The sequence below is a fragment of the Macaca thibetana genome, chromosome 3 (genome assembly GCF_024542745.1).
Source record: "Macaca thibetana thibetana isolate TM-01 chromosome 3, ASM2454274v1, whole genome shotgun sequence".
NCBI lineage: Eukaryota > Metazoa > Chordata > Mammalia > Primates > Cercopithecidae > Macaca > Macaca thibetana.
Window position 1 is genome coordinate 111,146,697 of NC_065580.1, and position 15,512 is coordinate 111,162,208.

At 40.8% G+C, this 15,512-nt stretch overlaps 2 protein-coding genes across 2 annotated transcripts in view; one reads left to right on the plus strand and one right to left on the minus strand.

Annotated features, from left to right (window-relative positions):
* The window catches only part of SUGCT (succinyl-CoA:glutarate-CoA transferase), a 772,786-nt gene extending 765,024 nt beyond the window's left edge, over positions 1-7,762 (plus strand). The window contains exon 15 of the mRNA XM_050783317.1: positions 7,627-7,762. Within this exon, the coding sequence (XP_050639274.1) occupies positions 7,627-7,712 (86 nt within the window). The 3' untranslated portion in view covers positions 7,713-7,762. The remainder of the gene's footprint in view (positions 1-7,626) is intronic.
* The window catches only part of MPLKIP (M-phase specific PLK1 interacting protein), an 811,813-nt gene that overhangs the window by 767,037 nt on the left and 29,264 nt on the right, over positions 1-15,512 (minus strand). The window lies entirely within an intron of this gene.

A 15,512-nucleotide genomic window follows, 5' to 3' on the forward strand; every position in this document is an offset into this window, starting at 1 on the left:
AATTTAGTTAAAGGAGCCTTGTGGGTAGTGAAAGAGGGCAATTACATGGCAATAGATTGGAAGACTGGGAAGAAGCAGATTTCAGATGATAGTTGGAGACCTTGAAAGTCAAGAGGGTAATTTTTCTCTAGGCACTGTGCTGGCGTTGTAGGTTTTCCACCAAGGAAATGACTCATCCAAAGCTATACATTGTGAAGACGGCCCTGACAGTTGTGTATAGAGTGGACCAAAATTGAGCCAAAAGAACCAACTGTCATAATCTGCCTTTGAGACAGTAGAGACCTAGATGAGACATAGTAGTCTTGTATGTTCGTTTATACATTTTGTTCTATATATCTCTGTTATATTAAGTTAACCAGATTATAAATATCTTGTAAGCCAGAGACATTTTCTTTTCAGTTTTATATCATGATTCTTCTCGCCTATACAGTGCTCTGGATTAAGTGACTGTTAGTGAGTAACTGTTGCTGTTATTATCACCCCGTAAATTTTTATCAGGCTTAGCTGCTCCAAATTAGTTATAGACATGTAGCACTGATATGAGCATGTAAGAATTTGTGATATACAATATATTCTCTGTATAACATATTCTCTAGGGCCAAGAGTGCAGAGCCACTTTGATAGATCAATGCTGTTCAACTGGGAATCCTAAGAGTTGTATTGCAAGAAGGTGCAGGAGCCTAAGAAGCCACTACCATACTTAGAGATCTATAAACGTACCTCCTCATCAGGCTTCAAGATCTATCCTTTACTGGAAGAATATATATTTATACAAGGTCACAGTAGTGGGTATGATTAATACGTGGGAGAAACTGAAGCTAAGTCTGAAAATCTCAGGCCATCTGTCTGCCTGCTCCATGGAAAGTATCAGTCCCTGTTACAGATTTAGGCAGAGCCCATATGCCACTCTGCCAAACGGCACTGCACTTAATTATGGGATTCTCCCTGGTCAAGTTAGTCATGGCCAATTAAAATGGCGGTAGCAATTTCCTTGCACTCTGAGTTCTAGATGGTCTTTTCTACTATTAACCCTTTACTGCTCACATGTTTTCTTCTGAGATAGATTGGAAATTTCTTAAGGGTAGAGTTTGTCTTACATGTCTTTTGTATTCTGCTTAGCACTTGGCACAACATAGGAAATAAGTTAGTGTTCAGGAAATAGTTGTTGAATTGGACCGTTGAGAAAACTCACTGTCTCAGAAATCTTTCTCTCAGAAATTTATTTTTCCATGGGGAGGATGTGCTTCTGGTTTTAGTCAAAAAAGCTTGAGGACATGTTAGTGCAGTTCCATATTGTCTAAAGTTTAAAAGGTGGCAGAACAAAAGAGTGTAAAATGAAACAGCACCCAGTTGTTCAGTCCTACCCATGGCATTGATGAGGCCATGTCTTCCATTCCAGGCTAATTCCTACAACTAATCATTTTTCCTTCTCCTACTCAACACAGTTGGAACCCCTGAATCCTTCTTAAGTATCGCTTTAGACAGCCACTAGAAATCAACCTGAAGCGACAAAACAAATAAAATGTGTTTGTCATTTCAAGACCTTTGAGGCAATAACCAGTTGCATATTTAGAAAAACTTCCTGTAAGTCTATAAGCGTGTAGACCAGAATGCTAATAAAAGCTAACCTTTACAGAATCTATACGTAATCTTCCCCTTCATCCATCTCTCCTGCAAAGATGAGTCTGTGCCAAGCTTGGTGGTCCTAGTCTCCCTGCAGTGATTATTTTAGAATGAGCATGGGACCTAATTCTGGTCCAAGGGATGAGGGAAACCTCCTGGAAAGATTCTGGGAAAGTTTGTCTCACCTTTTCTAACTGAACATGAACAAGAAATAATGCCACAGGTCGTCTTAATGTTGTCCATGGGCTGCCATTATGTGACCAAGACAGAGAGCAGCTTTGGGATGAAATCAATGCCAAGAATACCATAGAAGAGGGGAAAAGAACCTGGGTTTTGGACAACCCATTGAATTGTCAGTTATTTTGTGCTGAAGCTTGCTTTTCTAGATTCCAACTTATATGAAACATACATTTACTTATTGTTTTGGCCATTCTGAGTTGCTGGTTTTTTTGTTTTTTGGGGTTTTTTTTTCCCTTTTTTAATTGCAACCATAATACCTCTGGACAGGTCAATATTCCAACTTTGTCGAGATTATCTCAATCCTCATAATAACTCTGTAAGATTGACACTGTCTTCATCTCTATTTCTCAGGTGGGCAAATTGAAAATTAGATTGCTTGAGTAACTTTCGTAAGGTCATAAAACCATGCATGCCAGAGCTTTCATGTGCACATAGGAAGTCAGACTCCAGAACACACACTCTTAAAACATTACTCTTAAACCCACACTCTTACAGCTGTCTGTCAGTTTATTCCATGGAAAGAACAGTAGGACCGTACTAGAAAATATACATGCTTAGCATATTGAAGTTTCTAGAAAGTTATTTAAATACTTTAAAGGAAAGGGGATCCTGTGTGTATACCAAGTTGAAGATATAACTTAGGTGCAAATGCCACCCATGGCTTAGAAGTCTGTGTATGAGTAGTGTTTCATTTGGCTTCTTTCCTTCTAGCAGGCTGGAAAGGAAGGAAAGCTTCACCACCATAAATCAGAGGCTCTCCAAATTCCTCCTAGGTTGTTTCAGGCCCATGGAAGGTGGAGTCGGTGTGTGGGGCTGGTGAAGGCCTTTGGGGCAGTTTGGCGAATAACCATGCTGAATGTATTTGTATTTGTGCATCCATCCCAGGGCTGCTGCCTAGAGCCACGGGTTCCCGCTGTGAACATACACTGGTTGTGCAGCCGCTACTCGTGGAGGGGGCTGTGCAGCCTGGAGCCATTCCAGGACTCCACAGCATCCGCGGTCTAATTTCCCCTGAGATCAGTCTTTTTTTTTTTTTTGACAGTACCCTTTCTTAGAATTCATAAAAGCCTTTCTCTTCTTTAATATACAAATGGATTTTTTTCACTTAGAGCCTAGACAAAGTTCAAAATCATTTAAAGTTAATATCTACTCAACTTTGTTTGCAAGGAATCTCTTCCTTTAACCTCTTGAAGCTTCCTTCAGCCAAAGCATGTGCCCAAACGAACAATTTCTTTTGAAACATGGCTTGTAATCGACACGTTAGTCTTTAGATAAAATGTAATAAACAATTTAGCAAGTGCTTTCTAAGAATACCTTTCATGTTACACCCAAATGTGTGTCTGTGTGTGTTTACCAGAAATGACATGTGATTTCAAGGTTCATTATTGGATATTTCCCCCAAAATCATTAGCCATGGGTTCTATAAATTTTTTAGATTTAACCAGTGTAAAAGTAATTTTGACATATTCTTTAGTTTTTTGATAATGTACTGCAGTGAATTAATATGTACTCAATGAGTGGGGAGTATGTGTGTGAATGGAGTTTTTCTCAACACACAAACATTTTCTTTTTATAAAAATTTCAAGCATAGCTCTCATCTGAAAACCACTTAGTTCCAGCTTTCAAAATCAAAATGATGGGAACTTCTCTAGCTGATTTACATCCCTGTGAGAGATTCTTAGATTTGTTTTTAATCTTAACCTGTATACACCAAGAGCTGACCCTGAATGTAGGGACTGGACTTTGAAATTCTCAGTTCTAGAAATAAAAGCCTGGCTGAGTTATTACATACTTGAGGATTTACTCCATATACTGCTGAATCTTCTTTGGTTTTACATTTCTAGATTATGCTCATCACATTAAATTGCTTCTGCACATGTGCATGTCACATATTCTGAAACGACATGGTGACAAAACCAGACATGATGAAAACACCAAAGATCTAAACAAAGCTCTAGAATTCCACTGTTCTGTCAGATAAATGGCAGATTTCTAGTACTCTTCTCTTCTATTCTACTCTTCTCTTATCTGCTTCAGTTACTTCCCACTTCTAGGTGCCCCAAAAGTTTCCTTCACTTTCCCTGTGATGGAAAGTATCAGATTTCTCTTTCCTTTTTGAGGGTGTTCCATTATATCTTCTTTTGTTGTTTCTTCTTCTTTTTTTAAAACCAGGGCAGGGTAGGAGTTAGGATTGAATTTTAATTTCCAGCAGTCCTTTCTACTACCTCTTGTTTTTCCATTTTCATGGAATTCTGCTCTTGTTTTATGAGCATTGCCTTGTTTCAGTATCTCTGAGAATGCTAATTTAAAGATTTTCTTTTTTAAAAAATATTATCCTGTTTCCTAGTTATTTCTGTTTTCTCTGGTGTCACTTTTCCTGTGTTTATCTCTGTTGAACTGCAGACCTTCCCCAATTGTATAGCGATTCTTCATAGTCCATTCACATCTAAGAATAAGGCAATATTGGCCTGTTTGGCATTCCTCTGTGGACAGGGCTGATTGGCTGGTAGGCTTCACTTTAAGGTGAAAACAGGAGGAGCTGGCTATTGGGCTGAAAAGGCCTAGATGCTACATTTTGGAGTGCTTTGCTCTTGGGCACCAGTACCCACATTAGCTGCTCTAGTTTTCCTTAGACAGGTTTTGCCTTGTTTAAAGGAAAAGGAAGTCTGTATTTTTCACTTGAAAGGAAAATACTTTACCAGATATCATTCTGTATGCAGATGTCTGGATGGGTGAATGTGGTAAAGTTGTCGGCTTTATACTGAGCTCTCCAGGGCAGATCAATACCCTCCGCCAGGAAAACCCCTGCTACCCTCCACCACACATGCACATACTTGAGAATGAAGCTTTCTCAAGCTTACTTTCTTTTTTTTTTTTTTTTTTTTTTTTTTTGAGATGGAGCCTCGCTCTGTCGCCAGGCTGGAGTGTAGTGGCACAATCTTGGCTCACTGCAACGTCTGCCTCCCAGGTTCAAATGATTCCCCTGCCTCAGCCTCCCGAGTAGCTGGGACTACAGGCACGCGCCACCACGCCCAGCTAATTTTTGAGTTTTTAATAGAAACGGGGTTTCACCATGTTGGCCAGGATGGTCTCGAGCTCTTGACCTTGCGATCCGCCTGCTTTGACCTCCCAAAGTGCTGGGATTACAGGCATGAATCACCGCGCCCGGCCCCTCAACCTTACTTTCTAAGTTCCCACTCATCTAAACACTTTACGTATTTAAGGAATTTCATAATTTTGTCTACTGATGACTTCCTTCATGTCCTGTCTGTCATTTTTTGAAATACCTTTTAATTTATTCACTATGATTTAAAACCTATTTACTAGCCAAAATTTTAAAACATGTATAAAGTTAGAGATAATAGTGTAATTAACCTCCTTGTATTCATTATCCAGCTTCAACAATTATCAATGTTTTGTGAACAGCTTATTCATTTCTTACTTTGTTTTCTAGAAGTATTCATAGCAAATCCAGACATCATGTCATTTGTGTCTTGAATATCTCAGTATATATCTCTAATTCAGAAATACATGCATACATGAACTTCTCATACCTAACACAATCAACAATCCCTTAACATTCTGTCATACACAAAGATTGTTAATATTGCTTCTGTTTTCCCCAAAGTGAGATTTTATAGTTTGAAATGAGGCCTAATCATGGTTCAAGAAATATCTTCAATGGTTACATTTCTCCAGCTTCTTTTATTCTATAATAATTCATTTTGCATATTTTTTTCCATATTACATTTACCTGTTTTGTTGTGGTAACAAATGACCCCCAAATCTCAACAGCTATGACATAAAAGATTAAATTTTTTAATTTCTGGACCACAGTGCACACTGTCTGCAGTTGGGCAGTCCTTTGGCCTCTCTCCATGTGTCTTGTTTTTCTGGGACCCAGGCTATTTGTGTCAGGACGTTCTTGTGGCAGAAATAAAGGGGCAAGAAAGCTGGTGATGGCATAGCTGACATGGCTTTGCTTGGACATGGCATAATCTCTGCTGCTTACTTGCCATTGGTCAAAGCAAGTCATGGGGCCCAGTCAACACCAATAGGACAGGAACATACTCTGTTCCTTGAGAGAATGGTCAGCCAAAGAGCAATAGGCCTGAAAGTATAATCTTCTCACAGGAAAAGGGAGTGAATAATTGGGCAATAATCCAGCTCACTGTACATTCTTTTGATCATTTGGAGAAACTAGGATATTAGTTCTGTAGACTGTCCTACATTCTGAATTTGGCTGCTTGCTTCCTCATGGTATTGTTTGATTTATGCTTTTATGACCCATAGCTCCTGGAAACTGATGTGATTAGATTTCCTGGAAACTAGAGGAAAGATTTTTGAGTTTATTTCGTTATTTATTTATTCGGGCAAGAGTACTTCATAAGTCATGCTCTATACTCCCTGCTGCAACTGCTCTGAAGGCACAACATAGCTGATTAACCCACTTTTACTAATAATAGGTGTGATCACTGGGCTCTGTGGATGTCAGCCTGATCTTGTATTGTGAAGCTCCCCATCAATCTTTCATCTTATGATTTCAGCACCCATTCATGGTTCCTGCCTAAATCCATGGCTTCATTAGGGACTGCAAAACGATGATTTTTTTTTTTTTCTAATTCTACTATCTATATTTATTTACTGGGTACAAGTAATAAAAAGTTATGATCAAAATGCCATGTTGAATCATAGCTACTATGTTTATTTTATATTTTGAGATTTGAGTAAAATTTCATTGGAAAAAATCTTTTTATGAAAAACAGTTTAAAAAATCACTGGGCCAGAGAATCTCTTGGCTACCTTCCAACTCTAATGGTTTATGATTCAGTGACCTGTGCTCAACCGAAGTTTCATGACAGGAAAAAGGAGTAGAGCTGATAAAGAGAAGTTCTGTTGTAAGTGTGCAAAGGTAGCCAGGTAGATTTTCCATCTGGCCTAGAAGAGATTGGATATTGATGGAACCATGAAGGATCCTCTGGTCAACAGCTTATTGTGAGGTGGAGAGAGAATAACCCTCAAGCCTTTGGTCCTTGAAAGCTATGCAGAATGATTATAAGGCCAAGTTGTACAAGCATATGTGTCTCACACCAATGTAGACTATAAAACTGGGATTAGAAAACATAACAGAACATAACTTCTACCTTATCCCTTCACCATCTCATCCTCCACTATGAGATTTTCAGTTTCTTGTAAATAGCTTGCCTCTGTCCTCATGTTTTCGTGGGTAACATGTTCTCCCATGTTCTCAGAAACCTAGAGGCACCCATCATTAACTTCTTCTCATGAATCATCAGCCAAAGCCTTGGCTACTTTGAAACCATAACCTGTCACTGCTATATAGAACACGACTCTTCTATGTTTTCTACATTCTCCGGTATGCTAAAGCTGCTCCCATTCCCTTTAAAGTGGGAAGAATTATTCTTCTTCATATTTGTGTTCCATTCATTACATGAATAGAAAAGGAATTCTTCTGGGGACTCAATGATGTACAGAGATTTTAGTGAAACCTCTCTTGTCAAGTTGAGCCTCCTGCCTTCTCCCTTAAGACTCAGGTACATGTTTACGGAACTTGGGAGGATGGGTCATCTGAGCAACAGCCACTTTATTGCATATCAAATGCTCCTTTTATTGTTTTGGCTGGGAGATGGGGGTGGCCCATATCCTGATATAAAAGAGGACATTGTTAAGCCCTTTCTTAACATAATAGTTGCATGCCAAGTAAAGCAGCAGGCTGGGAAATAACCCCCATCTCTTTTGCAGATCTCAGGCACAGTGGCATCCTTCACCATGTGGAAGTTGACACTGGCTTCTACCACATAGTGTGGTTCTGGAGAGAGTCAAGATGAAGTCCTGTTGATAGAAGAACTGTGTTTACTCTGAAGCCCTTGCTCCCATCCCAGGGAAAGCCTAAGGAGGAGCTCAACAAGCTAAAGGGTAAGCCCTGGAAAAAGGCATAATCTAAAGTAACATTAAGGACTAGGGTAGTAAAAATTCACATGTGAAAACCATCACAAAAAGGATCATTTGGTTTGCTAAGGAAATCAACATTGGCTCTAATATTTGTCTGAATCCCTGAGAAAGGTCCCTTTTCTCACACCTTTGTTTCCTTCCTAGTTTCCTCTTAGACAAAGTATTGGAAGTTATGAAATGTCCTTGTTGTAGATGAGAGCCACTGACTAGATCTGCCACACACAGGAATGTCTCCCATTGCCCTCCAGGCATCAGAAGATGATCCATTGGGCTCCAATTATGGAGGGATAACCCATTAATTTATGAGGGTTTTGAAATATCCAACACTAAAGTTGAAGTTCTTGAAGTCTGGCCAGTATAAACAATTTTACATAAAGCTCTGTTTACTTCTATTCAGAAGCAGTCAAAATGACCCAGTTGTTCTGTGGAGCATGGAGCTCTGGTGTCTATCATCCACTGGTTCGATTTATTTATGGTCAGGTTATAAAGAGGATCATCTTAGCTACTTCCTGCTATAAAATTTTATCCTCTCTTCTCCTATGGAAGGCAATACTCAATGGTCCCTGTAGAACGTATCTTATTGGTAGCACACATCAAGGCTGTGTGTGTCTGTGCGTGTGCTCTCAAGATCCCCCCTGTCATTAACAGAAGAGGACTATAGATATGCTTCCTGTTAGAACACACAATAAAGCTCTTTGATTAAGGCTCACACTAATTGCATGTGAAGTCTGCTACCCATTGAATTCAGGTTAAAGTTAAAAATAATAAAGATGTTACAGGTGAACATTGGCCTTCCTGAAATTGTGTAAATGTAATTGATGAGAAAAACAATGAAACAAATTAATGAATATGTTATTAATTTTCTGGTTTAAGTTTGAAGTCAAAAAGAGATAAAAGTGGTCATCAGAATTGGTGTTTTATCAGGTAAAACTGGATTCGTATTTTTTTTTTTTTTTTTAATTCTAGGAGCAACAATTCATCCTTGGTTATTTCTTAGAATGATTCCATGTTGTTTGGAAGCTAAAAAACTTGAGCCCATCTCCATCTGTTCCTTCGTTTAGCTTTGAAAACCTTTCTATGCTTCTAGTGTATGTGGATCAGCCTGCTTTCTCCTCCTTCTTCCTAGGACTCTTTTGCTGTCTTAGTCCTTGGCTCCGACAACCTTTTGGTTTAGTTGTCCTGCCTAACTGAAAGCATGAGATTAAACCAAGGCAATGAGAACTTGGTGTTCCCGACTTAAGTTTGTGTGGTCAGTTCATCAGAACTCACCATGCTTTCTTCTTAACAGTACAGGCTTCTTAATTAGATATCTGTCCAGCTCATGAACTGCAAGAGGTGAAGACCTTTCCCTTGTATATTTGAGGGAAAAAAAACAGCTTGCCTCTGGTGGTTTGGGACTTTGGCCCCAGTAACTCAGCTGTTCTTTATTCCTATAGTCTACCTTCATGTACGACTTTGAGAATCTCAAGAGTTAGAGAATGGGGAACAACAATTAAATTGGGACTCTTCGAGTTTCTTTTATTTGATCCTTAGTTTGCATTATATAGAAGTTAATAGCATAGGCATTGGAGTTTAACACCCTAAGGTCGGATGTTTATGCTGACCCATATTCTGTATGAACTTAGAAAAGCTTCTGATCCTCTCTGTGTCAGTTTTACCTATAGGCATAATATAGCTATTTATCTCATAGAATTGTCAAGATGATTGAGTGACACGATACATGCAAAATGCTTGCTACAGAACAAGGCCTTGTTAAGTGTTGGCTGCTATAATTGTTGTAAATAGTGTTAAATTGGCCTTCTAGAAGTTAAGGGTGGGACTTTCCAGGATGTGCTTTATACCTGTTTTAATGTATGAATTTTGTAATGTGAAACATGCTTTACTTCCCATGTATTTTACTATAAGTATAAGCAGTGGATTGATTTCTCCCTATCTCAGTCCCAAAACATCAGTCAATGCTTGTCTACCAACTTCAGGGCATATCCCACTGAACTGGCTCCCAACTGTGGGAGCAGGATATGCAACTACAGACAGAGTCTCCAGTAAATTCAGTTTCCATAAGCTTAAATCACAGAAACACTCTGCAATGCCAAGTTTCTTCCAGAAAGAGAAATACTATGATCATAGCTCACAAAATCAGGCTGAACTTTCACATTCTCTCTTGTATCACTAGTGAAAAAAAAATAATAATCTTACTGTCAGGGAATCTCCACCCTAGGCAAGATTTATGTTCCACTTTCCTGATATTTGTTGCTTTTCCTGGGATCAGACTCATTCCAATATATTTATGCTTGAAGAGTCCACTGGAAAACTTTCTAAGCCAGCAATAGGAAACTGCTACCTGGGTGATTCTCTCCTCAGCTGCTGGCATAACAGAGAAAAGACTTCAGGAACCTTCAGCAGACTGTCTCCCTGTCCAGATTTGTATCAACATTAATGCTTTGCTCATGATTGAAAAGCATGTTCAGGCTTCCAGACTCAAATATGTTTCTTTTGCTCATAACCTTCTGGTGAGGGAATAACTGGTTTTGGATCCCTGGAGAGATGGGATGTCCCTTTATGACTGAGTTCCCCTGAACTCAGTGGGGTGCTGTGGGCTCTCTGGATGCCATTATGATGAGACTGGAGATGCTCCTTGCTTGGCCAAATCCTCACATGTTAATATTTGGCCTACCTGTTCTGCAGTGATTGATATTGAGGGATGAGAGTTTTTTCCTGAATTTCTTTCCTGCATTTTTCAAGCAGAGGTCACAATGACCTGCTGAGAAGGCAAGAATGGCTATAGCAATTTAGAAGAAACATGAAAATCACATCTTGCATGGTTGAAATAGGCAAGGGAGTGATAGCCCCAAAGGAGAAGGAGAGAGACTGGTTATTCTAAAGAGTGCAATGGAGTCACAAAGTATGAGTGAGCAGGAGAGGAGTAGTTGGGGATGAGAGATGTGGAGTAGGCTTTATCCTTACTTTATGGTTTGTGGTTTGTTAATCTGAACTCTTCTTCTCTGCCCCAAAGGGAATCTTTCATCTGTCATAGTGGTTAAGAGCAGAGCCTTGGTGTCAGATGCACTTGGGTAAGAGCTCTGCCATTTAGAAGTATGCCTTGGTCAGCTTGTCTGGCCTCTCTAAACCTTTGTTTCCTCTAATAATTCCTGTTATATACATTAATGAAAAGTAAACATTTGGTCACCTATAATGGTACCTGCCAAATAATTCAATGACACTAAAGAGTGGCTAGTGATAGTAGCGGTAGTTGGAAGAGTGGCCAAGGTTATGGTATTGGTGTTGAGGATGGTGGTAATGGCAGTAGAAGCAGAAAGGGCAGTAATACTTGCAGGCTCCAGCATTTTCACCGTATGATTCAACAGTACTCCAAGGGCACCACAGCAGATGTACTGGCTTGGAGAGAAACCAGAGTTTGTTGGCCTCACCACTCTACTGCCTCCTCAAAAGTACACTTTTTCCACCACTTCTTCCTTCTTTTAATGGAACCAGATTTACAAATGGAAAAAACAAAACGGGCCCGTATTTCTGACACCTGCCTCACCTGTGCTCCTCAGAGACTTGGCAGTGAAGATTTCCCAAGGGCCATGGCAGAAACTAGTCCATACATCTTCCTCTTTGGGGACCCTTGTTCCCTTTCCTGGATCCCCAGCCAGACAGACCAGGTGGTTTTTCATGCCATCAGACTGAGGTTAAATTCAACTTCAGTTCTTAAAGGAAAAGGTACCATTTCCTTTCACCAGTCCCTGGAGCCCACCTCCATCCTATGATTGGCCTTCTCCCAGAATGACTCATCAACACAGAGTTTGTCCTTGTGCTGACCCCTGACGTCTTCCTGAGATGGGGTGAGACCTGCTGGGAGGAAAGGCAATCATTATATCATCCCAAGCTGAGGCCACATAAACACTTCCCTTCTCTAATGAATGGGCTCCAAAGGGCAGTCTGACTTGTCTTGGTGTGACCCTCCTAGGCCAAGGGTGGGGAAGAGAATCTAAGCTAATGTTGGTGTTGGAAACATTTAGATATCAATTTCCCAACTTTTTCTCATTATAACAAATAGTTGATACTGTTGTGGATGGACCTTTCTTTACCTTCCCGCCACTTTTAAGAGACTTTACAGAAGCAGAATAGGAAACCACTCTATTAACAGGGTGTGACCTGGAAAGTGTCAGTGTTTCATATGCTGTGGAGGCCTAGTATATATGAAGATGAGCCTCAAGGAATGTGGAGAGTCATGCTTTGAAATGAGGCAAAATAGTGCAATGGCTAAAATAATGCATGATAGAGTAGAACAGATTGGGTTTGAATTATGAATGTGGACATGCCACTTCATTTTCTAGGCTTAATTTTCCTCATGGGTAGTATACTGGGGCTCTTGATGGTACCTATCTCATAGGTACTATGTTAGATAAGGCTTATGAAATGCATAGCATGGTGCCTGGTCTACCATGGTAGGATGTGGCAGGGGCCACTAGTGGGAGATAAGCACCATCACTTGGAGCTCCAAGAAGATAACACTAAGCTACTGTTGGGATGAACACTTAGATTCAGAGTATTCATGAGTTGACATTCAGACTAGGACTTGAAGGAGAGTGTGGCTTCCACAGTGGCTAAATAAGTATCACAGGTAGAGAATGAAAACAGAACTGTGAAAGGTAAATTCATCAAGCAATGAATTGTGTGTGGGTAGCAAGATGCATGTGTGTGGGTAGAATAGTGAATGAAGAAATAAGCTGGGCCAAAATGTTGGATGGCCTGACTAATACACTAAGAAATTCTTCCAGAATGTGATGCCTCCATAGTGGTCATTCTCCTAGGCTTGCTAATTAGCCAACTCCAAGAACTGTTAACCCCAACAGGCAAGATAATTTGGAGATACCCATGTTGGTATGCAGTGAGCATCCCAGCATATGCTTTAGGATTGTTTCTACCCCTGTAATTCAGACCTACTGACAGGTCTGAACTATTGGAAGGACATGGTCAGAAAAGTCTGTTTATATGAGAAATCAGGGTACTGCCAGGGAAAATAACCACTTTGGAACTTGACTCTTGGTCAAAGATGTAGCTTGAGAGAGTAGGAGCAATTATAAATCCATGGGATCTCTTACTTCTGTCTCCCTTGGACCTGTACCTGAGTCCTGTATTAGATAAAGGTCCTGTAAACCAGAAATGGCAGGGAGTCCTAAGCCCGTGGAACAGAACCTTTGAGGACCTCAAGGTGGAAAAGAGGACCAGTATAACCAGTGGCTGGGAGAGTGGCATGTAGTGAAGTTGAAGATTGAGGCAGAGGCCAGATGATAAAGAATATTCTAAGTCCCGAAGGATAGTCTGAATTTACTAATATTTCTAAATAAAATGGGAAGTTACCCAGGAGAATTTAAGCAGCTGAGTGATACGACATACTTATGGTTAGAAAGACCACACATATTTGGAGACTGTGTTGGGTAGGAAAACGTCTGGAACCTGGAAACCAGTTAGGAAACTACTGTAGTAGTAAGAGCAAGAGGTTGTGATGACCTTCATTGCTACAAGGGTAGTGGAAGGAGTTACAGAGACAAGTATAGATTCAAAATGTCTTTTTAACATAGAACCACAGAGTTCAATAATGGATTAGAAGAATAGCAAAGACAGAGAGGTTGGAGTCAAGAAAGTCTCCTGTTTCTGGATTCAGCAGCCAGGCCAACAGTGGTGCTATTGACTGAGACAGAATACACAGGGTTGAGGAGGTGCTTTGGCTGGAAGACACAAGAATTCTGATTTTCAGAAGTTCAAATAGGTCCTCAAGTAGGCATACGTTTATCCAAGACCTTTCGGTGCCCTGGGAGTGGTCTGGACTAGAGAGACAAAGGTGGGAGGGCTGAGATTCCTGGAAGAGAGGAAAAAGACAGGACTCTGGAAATAACCTCCAAGCAACTCCAAAATTTTGTGTTTGGAAGGAGAAGGCAGAGCCAGTAAGGATACTGAAAAAGTGACCAATAAAGTTGGATGAAAAGCAGAGGAATATGGTACTGGAAAGTGGGGACTGGAGAGTGCTTTCAAACAAGGGAGGGCTCAGCAGGGTCAGGTGCCACTAAAGGGCTCACTATGGCAAGTGTGACACTAAGCGTTCTATATGCAGCATCTTATTTTATCTCTGAAGTGGCAGAGTTGGGGTCGAAAACAAGATATGTCTGACTCCAAAGCCAATGCCTTTTCTACTACCCTATGCTCCATAGGCATCCACGCCCTCATTTTGCAGATAAAATATTGAGTGTCAGAGAATAAAGTGGCTACACAGACAAATAGGAACTCATGTTGGAATGAAACCTGGGGCATCTCACTCCTAAATCTATGTCACTTCTTCTACAGCAGGCTTCCTCTCTTACTCTGGCTCCAACATAGACTTGGAAAACTCTGGGAATATATGCAAATGGTTCTCTATGAAGTAGAAAGAAAGGTACTTTTTCTACCTCTACCACTTTTTCTACTCTCTATCACAAAAGGTAGAGATAGGGAGGCTGAGGCAGGAGAATCACTTGAACCCGGGAGGTGGAGGTTGCAGTGAGCTGAGATCATGCCACTGCACTCCAGCCTGGCAACAGAGCAACGCTCCATCCAAAAAAAAAAAAAAAAAAAAAAAAAAAGAAAGGAAGGTAGAGATATACCCAAGATCAGGTTTTTCAGCAGTGTTTTTGAAAAGTTAAAATAAGCTTGATTTGCATAAGAGGCAAAAATTGATGACATTCTAAGCCTTGTGATTTAAGGCACATTCATAGGTTTAAAAAAAAAAACAACCATGTCACATAATAAGGCAAGGTGCACTTTGGGTGTGGTAGACTGGAACACCCAAGCAGAGATTACGGGCATGGGTTGGGTGCACCTGCACTTGGGAGGATTTATGGCAGACCACAGACAAGTACTGCTCACTGCATCAGTCAAGGCCATGGGATTACAGGTGGAAGGGAGGTGTCAAGGAGGAAGTCTGAGAAGAGCCCAGGTCACCTACTCCCAAGTATGCATTGGAAGGGGACTCAGATGCACCTGGGTATGGCGGTGTCCACTTCTGTTTCTGGAACCAGAGCCATGGCTGCTGTTCAGCCAGGCTGGATTTGCTGCTCTCCTCCCTTAGCTGTCAGAGTCAGTTAGACTGAGACAAAAAGCCTGTGGCCTGATACTGCTGCATGGATTGTGTTTTATTTGACTGATTTTCTTTTGGCACAAAAGTGGCAAGAAAATGCAAATGCACTGGAGCTTGACTGTGATGAATGGGGCGGGAGGGTGGTGGGAAGAGGGCTGGTCCAGAAGTTAAGCTGTGCCTTGAAGTACATCAATGGGCTGGTCAGGCAGTGGTGGATCACAGCTGGTAAGAGCATGGACCCTGGTGGATAGGCCAGCCAGCTGGCTGCCATGGCTCTCAAGGGACATCTGGAAAATATGGGGGATCAGTCTGTGACTTTTAGCTGGACTTGATGGTCTTGAAACACATGGTCTGAAGTGTTCCCTGGGAGGACTGCTAGTTGCAATCCTTGAGGTTTATATGTTCTGTGGATCCACCTTACTGGGAGGAGAGGGTGTCTCAGAGTACTGTTAACTTTGGCATGGGCTTTAAGACAGGATCTTGGAAAGGTTATGCATTATCCCAAGCACCCAAATGCCATCAAGAGTAGTTCCCAGGGGCCTTTTTAAGGACTTGATCA